General features: G+C 43.2%; 1 protein-coding gene across 2 annotated transcripts; it reads left to right on the plus strand.

Moving 5' to 3' along the window:
- The first annotated feature begins 4,584 nt into the window (after positions 1–4,584).
- LOC139382780 (adapter molecule crk-like) lies at positions 4,585–10,583 on the plus strand. Of its 2 annotated transcripts, XM_071126928.1 has the most exons (4): positions 4,585–5,129; positions 5,458–6,020; positions 7,531–7,659; positions 8,276–10,583. In XM_071126928.1, exons 1-4 carry the CDS (start codon positions 4,910–4,912, stop codon positions 8,276–8,278), a joined length of 915 nt encoding a protein of 304 aa, XP_070983029.1. In that variant the 5' UTR covers positions 4,585–4,909; the 3' UTR covers positions 8,279–10,583. The 2 variants fall into 2 exon arrangements, with proteins under 2 accessions (XP_070983029.1, XP_070983028.1); XM_071126927.1 differs by lacking the exon at positions 8,276–10,583 and having other exon boundaries at positions 4,620–5,129; positions 7,531–8,192.
- The last annotated feature ends 1,257 nt before the right edge of the window (positions 10,584–11,840 follow it).

Consider the following 11,840-nt stretch of genomic DNA (forward strand, 5'->3'; position numbering starts at 1 on the left):
AGGGGAACCCAAGACAAGTCGCCCATGGGCATACACTACCCGTAGGTAAACTTTGTTAAAACACACTAGTTAGAACTGGGCGGACCACCCACTGTATTTTTGGTTAGTTAGTTAGCTGTTGTTGAAATAGGCTAGCCTAGCTTAGGGGTGTTTTTGCATATTTGTTTCTTTCCTTGGGTCCAGCTCAGCCCTTTTTCCTGCCCCCCCCCCATTACCGTGTGTTTATAATAAACCCTGAGTTTGACGGTATTATTTCGGTTGTCGTGGTTATTTCGTTTACTTTTACTTTGTCACTATTATAATTTACATGAGTTATGTTACGGGTCTCACTACCATTCCCCCCTAGACTGTCGGGCCAAAAGAGATTCGTAACATAAGTGGGGGCTCATCCGGGATCTGTCTTTACTGACACCCATGCCGCTCATGTAGATTGTTGTAGTGGTATAGTTCAGTGTTGAGCGTCATAGCTGAAGTAGCATTAGTGTTTGCTATTTTCGTTGGCTCTTGTGAAGTAGTGTAAGATGGCTACTTTTGATTTGAAGTCCTTTTTGGATAATCCTTCGTGGGAGGTTTTTGATAAATGTCGTAGAGTTGATTTAATGACCTTGGCTGACCATTACTCAATATCGATTCCGCAGAGTGTAGTTAAGGCGGAGGTTAAACAGCTAGTGTTAAATGTATTGTTGGAAGAGCAGGTGCTTGTGTTACCGCTGCCTGAGTCTACTAACCCTGTAGGGGATGTAACTGCTCCTATAAGCCCATTGGTATCTGATAATGAGGGTGAGGCTAAAACACCAGCCACATTGTCCCATTTTGATCCACTCTCCCCACTATCAAACGGTGATGCCAGAAGGGATGTCCGTTTAGCACAGTTCCAACTAGAGGTGGAAGAGAGAGCCCAAATTAGGCGAGAGACTCTCCAGTTGGAGATGTGTAAAATTGAGGCAGAAAAAGAACAGCGGCATTTAGATTTGGAGATGGGTAAAATTGAGGCAGAAAAAGAACAGCGGCATTTAGATTTGGAGATGGGTAAAATTGAGGCAGAAAAAGAACGAGAACAACGGCAGATGATGTGTAAAATTGAGGCAGAAAGAGAACAGCGGCAGATGACGTTTAAAATGCGCCAGATGGAACTGGAGGCAGAGACAGCGAGGCTAGCCTTCGTTCCTGCTGTCACTGTTAGTGAGTCGTCCTCACCAGCTGTGTCCTCAAACACGTTTGACATTAGTAGGCAGATAGCCTTAGTACCTTTGTTCAGAGAGTCAGAGGTTGACTCCTATTTTTGTGTATTTGAGCGTATAGCCGTAGCATTGAAGTGGCCTGAAGAGGTATGGTGCCTATTACTTCAGTGTAAATTAACTGGTAAAGCCCAAGAGGTTTTGTCAGCGCTACCTCTGGAGGACAGTTTGAATTATGAAGTGGTCAAAGCTACTGTTCTTCGTGCCTATGAGCTTGTGCCTGAGGCATACCGACAGAGATTTAGGTCTCATAGAAAGTCTTCTAGTAAGACTTATGTGGAATTTGCTAGAGACAAGGGAAATCTGTTTGATAAATGGCATGCTGCTAGTAAGGTAACTGATTTCAACTCTCTCCGGGAGTTAATCTTGTTGGAAGAGTTTAAAAATTGCTTACCCGAACGCATTGTAGTTTACCTAAACGAACAGAAAGTATCCTCCCTGGCAGAAGCGTCTGTGTTGGCAGACGAGTTTGTGTTGACGCACAAGAGTGTGTTTTCGGCTCAAACTGAGAGTAGAACCACTGAGTTTCCTACCTTTAGCCCTAGTCGGCCCGCAGTAGTATATCAAGCACGCCAGAAGAATGAGCGTTCCTGTTTCTATTGTCATAAAGTGGGACATATGATTAATGATTGCTTCCTGCTTAAACGCAAACAAGGGATGCCTCTTCGTGCCAAGCCGCCAACAGGTGTTGGTCTAATTCGTACGGTTGTGAGGTCTGCAACAAAACAGGTGCCTCAGGGTAACTGTAGTTTGAAAGACCCAGTCCCCGACCGCAGTTATGAACCATTCATTTTCGAGGGGTTTGTGTCCCTAGAGAATGACGAAGCGTCTCAGCGTCCGGTTAAAATCCTTAGAGATACTGGTGCGGCGCAGTCGTTTATATTGTCTGATGTGTTGCCCTTATCTGACGATACATACTGTGGTTCCAGTGTGTTAGTGCAGGGTATTGAAATGGGTTTTGTCCCAGTGCCGTTGCACTTTGTGAAAGTACACTCTGAGTTAATCAGTGGAATATTCAGAGTGGGGGTACGTCCTAAGTTGCCAGTGAAAGGTGTGACCTTTATAATGGGTAACGATATTGCCGGAGGAAAGGTAGTACCCGTATTGGAAGTATTGGATAAAAGTGACCACTCTCTCTCGAATGAGTTGGCACAGAGTTATCCACATGTGTTCCCCGCTTGTGCTGTCACTCGTGCTCAGGCACTACAAGAGGGTGACGTGATAGATTTGTCGAACACTGTTCTGTTCAAAGAGGATGATCAAGAGGATGGATTGTGTGAAACCTCTGAGAAGCTGATCACCTCTGACAAACAGCCCAGGAAAGAATCAAAGTACGTTGAAGTTATTGCTGATGCAATACAATTACCAGTCACTCGTGAGCAGCTGATTGCTAACCAAAAGGTTGACAACAAGCTTGCTAAATGTTTTTCTAGTGTTGTCTCGTTAGAAGAGGTGAAGAAGAAGAATGTGGCTTACTTCATTGATGGTAATCTCCTCATGCGTAAATGGAAATCCCATGTTGACGCGGGTGGAGATTGGAATGCTGTTTACCAAATAGTGATTCCTACAGCCTTTCGACAAAATGTGTTATCCCTTGCTCATGATCACCAGTGGTCTGGTCATTTAGGAATTACAAAGACGTATGATCGGATCCTTCGACATTTCTTTTGGCCGGGTTTAAAACAAGATGTGGCGCAGTTCTGTCGGACATGCCACACCTGTCAGATAACAGGAAAACCAAATCAGGTTATTCCTCCTGCTCATCTTTGTCCTATACCTGTCATAGGTGAACCATTTGAGCATGTAGTGGTTGATTGTGTCGGACCGTTACCGAAGACAAAATCGGGTAACCAGTTTTTGTTAACGATAATGTGTATGGCTACAAGATACCCCGAGGCTATTCCTCTGCGAAGGATTACAGCCCCAGTAGTGAGTAAGCAATTATGAGTTTTTGTCTCGTGTCTAATGATTGTTGTATGTTTTGCAAGGTTGTTGCTTTGTTGTTGTGAGTATTCCTTTTATACTGTAATCGCAATCCCTAGGGTTGCTCTTTTAAGGGTGGGAGTGTTACGGATACAGGTATCCTGTGTCTGTGTGTATCCTGTGTGTGTTTCTTTTCTCTCCTTCTCCCCTCACAGGTGAAAATCATCACTCCCCAATCAGTCAACAATCAACCCATCAATCAGAAGACACACCTCCTCCTGTTTCCTACCCTATCACAGTTCCTTCCCCATGGTTTAAAAACCCCATCATTTGTTTGTTCAGGAGCTCAATCTTTGTAATGCCATGTTGGTAGATAGCTGTTCTTTATAGATTTCAGGAGAGCTCAATCTTTGTAAATGACATGTTGGTAGATCTCTGCTCTTGATAGATTTCAGTAGCACAATCTCTTTGTAAATGCCATGTATGTAGATTTCGCTCTTTGTGTAATAATTAACCTCTTCTTTTGTTTGAGCACCTCCAAATCACTTTGTCATCTCCTGTGAGTATTGTTTTTGTTTATGGTGTTTGCTGGTGGGAAAAAGGGGAACCCAAGACAAGTCGCCCATGGGCATACACTACCCGTAGGTAAACTTTGTTAAAACACACTAGTTAGAACTGGGCGGACCACCCACTGTATTTTTGGTTAGTTAGTTAGCTGTTGTTGAAATAGGCTAGCCTAGTTTAGGGGTGTTTTTGCATATTTGTTTCTTTCCTTGGGTCCAGCTCAGCCCTTTTTCCTGCTCCCCCCCCCATTACCGTGTGTTTATAATAAACCCTGAGTTTGACGGTATTATTTCGGTTGTCGTGGTTATTTCGTTTACTTTTACTTTGTCACTATTATAATTTACATGAGTTATGTTACGGGTCTCACTACCATTCCCCCCTAGACTGTCGGGCCAAAAGAGATTCGTAACAGCAGCTTTAACTGATAACTGCATGTGTTTCCACCCTGCCTCTTAAATGCTGCCTATTGCTGAATGTTTTACTGACTGTTTTACTGACTGTGCATTATGTGTATTTTGACTGTTGTTTGTATGATATTGTTTTACCTACCTGTGTAGGTCGTCATTGTAAATAAGAATTTGTTCTTAATTGGCAAACCTGTAAAAAATAAATGTAGTCGGGCATAATTGCCGAAATCAGTGGCCTTCAGGCCTAAAGCACATCATATTTTGGATTTATGGGCCATCAAATAGACCACAAGTTAGATAATCCATGGGTTGGATTAATTAATACAATGTATACTGTTATTATTATTATCTCATATCCTATCAAAAATAAAGTAATGTTTGACCTTATCAACATGGACACCCTCGTCTGACACGTTGCTACGTAATTTATATAAACGTCATATCCGGCTAATGGGGTCAGTTTTGTTTCCCCGGATCCGCCATTTCATTTTTTTAAGTTACTTGTGGCAAGTTACAAGGTTTTATTCAAAATTGTATTGTTTTACAACTGGGTTGGGTGAGTTATAATCGACATATCATTTCAATCAGGCGATCAGACACGTTTTGTACGAGGACCGGCTTGTGGATTTTAAATTGATGGGCATATGCAAGTTGCGAATGTCGCCTATTTTCCAAACGTGTTCTCCGCGCTAAAGTTTTTGTATGAGTTGAATGCTGTTTGAGGATAAGGGGAGGAAAAGGGAAGGCCCGTGAAGCCTCGACTTTGGAGTGGGAGTCATGGCCGGAAATTTTGACGCAGAGGACCGTGCAAGTTGGTACTGGGGTAGATTAAGTAGACAGGAGGCAGTTTCACTTTTACAAGGACAGAGACACGGAGTGTTTTTGGTGAGAGACTCAATTACAAGTCCAGGCGACTACGTGCTGTCAGTTTCAGAGAATTCCAAAGTCTCGCATTACATAATCAACAGCATCAGCAACAACCGGCAGTCTGGCGCAGGTAAGAGAGACATGTTTTGGGGCTGCAGAATAAAGAAGCTCCCAGGGTATCCGCATGCAACCCAATGATAAAAGATGAATCCAGCAAGAACACTACGTTGATTTGGCTTTATTTGGAACATAACTTTAGATTAACTTCCTACACGTGAATCAACCAAACAGTGACGTTTGGATTAACCAGACGTCAAATATCTAGTCGACTGCCTTTTATGGGCCATAAATGTGGTAATTCACATGGCAATGAATAAGGCCTAATACCTTTGGCCATTGAAATGGTTTCTGTTCTTTCCTTTTCTACTCATCCCTCTTTCCCCACCCTCCTCTCTCAGGCCAGGCGCCTCCACAGTTCCGCATAGGGGACCAGGAGTTTGACGCCCTCCACTCGCTGCTGGAGTTCTACAAGATCCACTACCTGGACACCACCACTCTGATAGAGCCCATCAACAAGGCCAAACACTCTTTCTTGGTCAGCGCAGGTGCTGGCGGCCCGCCGCAGCGGCTGGAGAACGAGTATGTCCGTGCCGTCTTTGATTTCCCAGGCAACGACGATGAGGACCTTCCTTTCAGAAAGGGCGACATCCTGCGGGTCCTGGAGAGGCCTGAGGAGCAGTGGTGGAATGCTCAGAATTTAGAGGGGCGTGCCGGGATGATCCCTGTGCCCTACGTGGAGAAGTACCGACCGGCCTCTCCCACCTCGGGGGGCCCTGGAGCAGGGGGTCCCGGTGGGGTGGGCTCTGTAGATGGCTCCAGTGTTCAGGGCCCTCCTCTGCTAGACCCGAGCCAGTACGCCCAGCCCACACCTCTGCCCAACCTGCAGAACGGACCCGTCTTTGCCAGGGCCATCCAGAAGAGGGTGCCCAATGCCTATGACAAGACCGCCCTTGCCTTAGAGGTACCTACCTAGCTGTGCTCTCGTCTCCTCTTTCCCTTTTTTCATCATCCCTCTGTCAGATTCTTTGATCCTCTTCATTTTGTCTTGGATTTTCCTTTGTCCACAGCCTTCAGTGCAATGAGGCTAATCATTATTGGTATTGTAAAACATAAATTTCCTTTGGCATTATGTCAAGATTGAGAGCAAGGGAATCAAATCACTTTTTTTTATTATGCCTTCTGTAAAGTCATAATCTAGAGAAGTCCCTAGGTTCCCTCCCAGTAGGTCATTCCAAGTTATGTCTTCCATTTCCGTTCACTGCTGGAAGGAATGAAGGCGTTGGTATGTGGCCTCTGTGACTCGTTGCCTGTGACTTCCTCCTCAGCTTCTTAACCAGTTGCATGCCCCTCCGTTTCCCAGTCGCTAGGCTTGTTAAAACAAGCTAGTCAGTCTGGTTCATGTCCATTAGTCACCAAACAGAAGAAGACCGACCAAAACCGGGAGGGACTTTCAATGCTTGTTTTATTTTTCCATTGTAAAACGTTTTGCTACGGGCGTGCCCTAATGAATACGAACCAGTCTATGGGGAGTGGTGGTCAGTCAGTGAAATCAATAGCCAACTGCTCTGAAGTTCATTAGAGAAAGCTGCCAGAGGCTCCCTCCCTGACTGTCTTAACTAACTGTCCGGAAGGGGAAAGAGGGCTTCCACAGTGGAGATCGTTGTGGGAAGGAAATACTTTGTGTAGAGGAACATTTCCTTTCATTTCTCTAATGACATTACTCTGAGCCAGAGCGGCCTCTGGGCGACAAGCCAGCAGTCTCAGCTGCTCTCCTCGCTCCTCTTTTTTTACCTGCTTGGAGAGAGGGAAGAAGGGACAGTGAAACAGATGCATGATGTTCACTTTCTGTCTTGACAGAATCAGCTACCGGGTGGAAGTAGTCTGTTTTGCCTCTGTCTTTTGAAATACAAAAACTAATGTCAGACTTTTTGCCAAACTTTTATATACTTTTGGGTCCCAGAGAGTTTAGATTTTCTATTCGCCCGAGAGTCCGTCAGCACTGCGCTCCGATAATCACCAACAGGATATTTACCCTCCATGAAGGTGTTTGCCAGTGGTATGACTCAGGAGGTATATAGGTTTAATGATTAGCCCCCCGCACACACTTCCTGGTCACATCTTAGTCGATGAGAGTACTTCACTCTCTTTAGAAGAATGTAATGAAGAGGCCGACAGGGTGAACCAGCAAATGGACCTCTGCAGTACTGGTTTGTGTTTGCGAGGCAAAATCAACTGCTGCGATAGCCATTTGTGAAACTTTGTATCTTGCTGCAACAAGGTCATTACAGGGTGAACACGGTGTTCGTTCGGCACCAAGCGGACTGAAACGGCGAGCGTCTCCCTTTACTCGTCTAGTCAGAAAGGCCCATTTTTGTGTTCCGTTGAAAATCGTTTGGAAGTGTTTTCCCGTTGCGTGCCGTAATGAACATGACCCAGGTTTGTCTGTTTGACTAGTCCTTCTCCTCCAACAGGTGGGCGACATGGTGAAGGTGACAAAGATCAACGTGAACGGCCAGTGGGAGGGCGAGTGCAAGGGCAAGCGCGGCCACTTCCCCTTCACCCACGTTAAGCTGCTGGACCATAATAACCCAGAGGACGAGGTGAGCTGAGAGTGGACACTGGGCTCCTTGGGCTCCTCCCATCCCTTACCCTGCCCTTAAATACACACACTCACTCCCTCTCCTGCCACCATCGCCCCTGTGCCAATCAGCAGCCTCCTCATGGCCACTTCCTGTTCCTCAGTTGGTCCTGTTAAGATAATCATTACGCTGTGTCATCTTCACTCACAACACAAGTATTTATACCACTTCAGCACCATGGCCAGCTCTATCAAAACACCCACATATACCCCTTCTAAAGAAAGACTCAGGCCTTGTCTGATGGGGATGAGGACAGTGACTATGTGTTACCAAGACGAAGAGGGGGAGTGTGTGGACAGCTATTCAGGGAGAGGGAAAGCAAGGTAGAAATGGTCTCTTGGACTGGAATCGTACACACAGAGACCCACGGAGAAACACTTTCTCTGACTGTCAAGGAGAGCCGTTAGGTTAACACTACATTGTACCCAAAACTATCATCCTCGCTACAAATCCACGACCAAGTAACTAGTAGTCTTTTGTAAGAAAGAAAAAAAGAACATATCATTATGAAATTGTTGATGACCATTACATGCTAAAATCGTGTTTTCTTTTTTTTCTGCTTTGTTTTTCTGAGAAGTAACATTGCCAGTCCACCACTATTGCGGAGATCTCATCAAATGTGTCAGCGATGTTGTCTGCTTATGGTTTTGTCAGGCGCTAAATCTCTTGTTATTTGTTTGTCTGTCCTACATTGCTTGTCTTGTGTTTTTTTAAGTCTTTGTCTGCTCCACTCCCACTCCGAATCACTGATTATTATTATTTTTTATACATATATTTTTTACACTTAACTTTTCACCTTGTTCTTAACAGTGGAGATGCCTTTTTGTGTATGATCAGCCAGGGTCGCGCATATGTTCTGCCATACCATATAATACCATAGCCAAAGATAGACTGTTAAAACAACATGTTCATATGAGTTAATGCTCAATATTAGTATGACTTGGCTTTCTCCTTGCAAGATTCAAAACTGATTACGGTAGCATCTACTTGTCCTCCTGTACACGTTGGTTACGAGGTCATGGCAGGTCATTGACACGGACTGTTCTCACTTTTCTGTTCTAGATTCCAGTCATCCACTATATTTTGAGAATTGATGCCTGTCCGTATTAATTAGTGTAATAGAGCGAGCAAAAAAACACTTAATTTGCGTGTATCCACAAACCACCATACCATTGTTAAGATTGTCAACTTTTGAGTAGGTGTTCTCTGTTGATAAGAGATCACAGTTAATTCCACCTGTTGACACATGACAATCTTTCCGTCTCTTATTATGTAGAGAAATAGGACAACGTTTGCACCCTGGCACAGCATCACAAATGTTAGATGTAAAGGAGTTTACTGTGCACAGCAGATGAGTATCTCTGGTCCACTATGAATTACACCTATATCTGACCGTTTTTACACTTTGCACCCCACTGAATGTGCCCCTGATATTCACATGGATAACTTGACCTCCTTGAGTGCTTTCCCACAGATTTAGGAGGAGGTGAATTGAGAAGTGGATGACCTTGTCCTCTGTAGAACTGGCCACTAGGGTGCACTGCAACAGCATTAGGCAGAGAGGTTCTGGGAGAACCTAAGTGCTAGGCTGCCTCTGAGCCTTAGCCAGTGTTGATCAATACAGTAGTCTGTGTTGAGGTTGCTATAGGTGAAATGTGTTTTGGTTTTTTCAGAATGCACTTCAATAATTTTTTTTTTTTTTTATAATTACTTATCAAGTCTGACCCCTCCCTTTTCTTGCCTTTATTGTGCCAATATGTAATTTCTGCTGTGTTCATTGTCTGTGGCTTTTAAAATATATATAATGAAGGTAATTTAGCCCCCCAAAAAGCAGCTGTGAAAAATCTAAAAGCATTATCAGGGTGTGAAGTGTACAGAAATGATTATGGTAATACGAGTTAAACTCCAATGATGTAGTACCTCGTCAAAAATACACTGGGTGCTGGCCTTAGATGTAGGTTCTGGGTAGTTGTTGCATAGTCCAGATTAATAGAATATATAACCTTTTAACGATTGGATTGTCCACGAACAAAAGGGGTTTTCCCATTGCCCACAAACTTGTACCATTTCTCTGTGTAATTGTTGTTTTGCCAATTAATGCCACAATCTATGTTTATGGGCAGGGTTGGGTAGGTTACTTTCTAGATGTTACTAGTTACTAGTTACCTGTCAATTTGTAGTCAGTAATATCTTTTGGATGACTCAAACTCAGTAACATGATCTGATTACTTTGTTACTTTTTGAGTACTTTCCCATTTATAAGCATTAGAAGCAGATAAAAAGGAACCATCGAATGCATTTGGTGTGTCGTCATAATGGTCTCTGACTTGTGGTCAAACTCACTCAGGTGGAACAACTGTAAACTTGCGCCTTTTTTCAATGCTGATTTTAATGTCATTGAGAAAACAGAAAGGTGTCATTTTTTTGTTTTTTTCGCCAACACCCTTTCTGAATTTCAAAGTAATCCAAGAAGCAATCTAGTTTTTCAAGACTATTTGTAAGATGGTTACAATATTTTTGCTGGTAATGTAAGTGATTACAGTTAGTTCCTTTTGTAATCAGCTACTCCAGTATTAACATTTGTTCAATCATGTCTGCATTTTCCATTCATTTTCTCGGTGCATGCCTATTATGTAATCTGCTCTTATTTTAATGCCTATAAATATTCTAAAGTATTGTATTTTTGTAACCCTGTGTAAGTCATTACCTTTCATAATGGGGCTTGGTTGGCAACCGCGAATGGAAATTGTGATATCAAAATGTGCCATTGTATTATAACACTATATATTCTTTTAAGACAATTGAAATGACCTTTTTATTTTCTGTAGCATGTAATGTGTTAAGATATACATAGTAAATAAAGTCAAAGGATTGGCAAATGAAAATACTGTACCCTAGCAATCTTGTTGATTGTCATAAATTGATGAGATCAAACTGCACTGCCTTTTTTCATAATTTGGCTCACTTGTCATGCATAACATAGACTTACAAAAAGCCAGTTGCCCTACTCGTGTTTATTTGTATTTAAATATCCAGACAGCTGATTATTATTATTATTATTATTATTACAGGCCTTTCTACTAAAACTTGGTCCCAGACTTGTTAAAGATGTCACAGCCAGCCTGTTTCACGTGTTTTTTTATTTTTTTTTATTTAACTAGGCAAGTCAGTTAAGAATAAAATCTTATTTACAATGACGACCTACCAAAAGGCCTCCTGTGGGGACAGGGGCCTGGGGTTAAGAAATATAGGACAAAACACATCACAACGAGTCAACAAACAATACATAAAGAGAGACCTAAGGTGACAACAAAGCAAGGCAGCAACACGTGACGACAAAGGATGGTAGCAACACAACATAACATGGTAGCAGCACAAAGCATGGTACAACCATTATTGGGCACAATCAACAGCACAAAGGTCAAGAAGGTAGAGACAACAATACATCACACAAAGCAGCCACAACTGTCAGTAAGAGTGTCCATGATTGAGTCTTTGAATGAAGAGATTGAGAAACTGTCCAGTTTGAGTGTTTTTGTTGCAGCGGACTGAAAAAAGGAGCGAACCAAGGAATGTGTGTGCTTTGGGGACCTTTAACAGAATGTGACTGGCAGAATGGGTGTTTGTTGAGGATGAGGGCTGCAGTAGGCATCTCAGATAGGGGGGGGGGGAGTGAGGCCAAAGACGGTTTGATAAATAAGCATCAACCAGTGTGTCTTGCAACGGGTATACAGAGATGACCAGTTTACAGAGGAGAATAGAGTGCAGTGATGTGTCCTATAAGGAATAATGGTGGCAAATCTGGTGACCGAATAGTAAAGAACATCTAGCCGCTCAAGAGCACCCTTACCTGCCGATCTATAAATTATGATTCCGTAATATAGCATGGGTAGGATGGTCATCTGAATCAGGGTTAGTTTGGCAGCTGGGGTGAAAGAGGAGAGATTACAATAGAGGAAACCAAGTCTACATTTAACCTTAGCCTGCAGCTTTGATATGTGCTGAGAGAAGGACAGTGTACCTTCTAGCCATACTCCCAAGTACTTGTATGAGGTGACTACCTCAAGCTCTAAACCCTCAGAGGTAGTAATCACACCTGTGGGGAGAGGGGCATTCTTCTTACCAAACCACATGACCTTTGT

This window comes from Oncorhynchus clarkii, chromosome 24 (genome assembly GCF_045791955.1).
Source record: "Oncorhynchus clarkii lewisi isolate Uvic-CL-2024 chromosome 24, UVic_Ocla_1.0, whole genome shotgun sequence".
Taxonomy (NCBI): domain Eukaryota; kingdom Metazoa; phylum Chordata; class Actinopteri; order Salmoniformes; family Salmonidae; genus Oncorhynchus; species Oncorhynchus clarkii.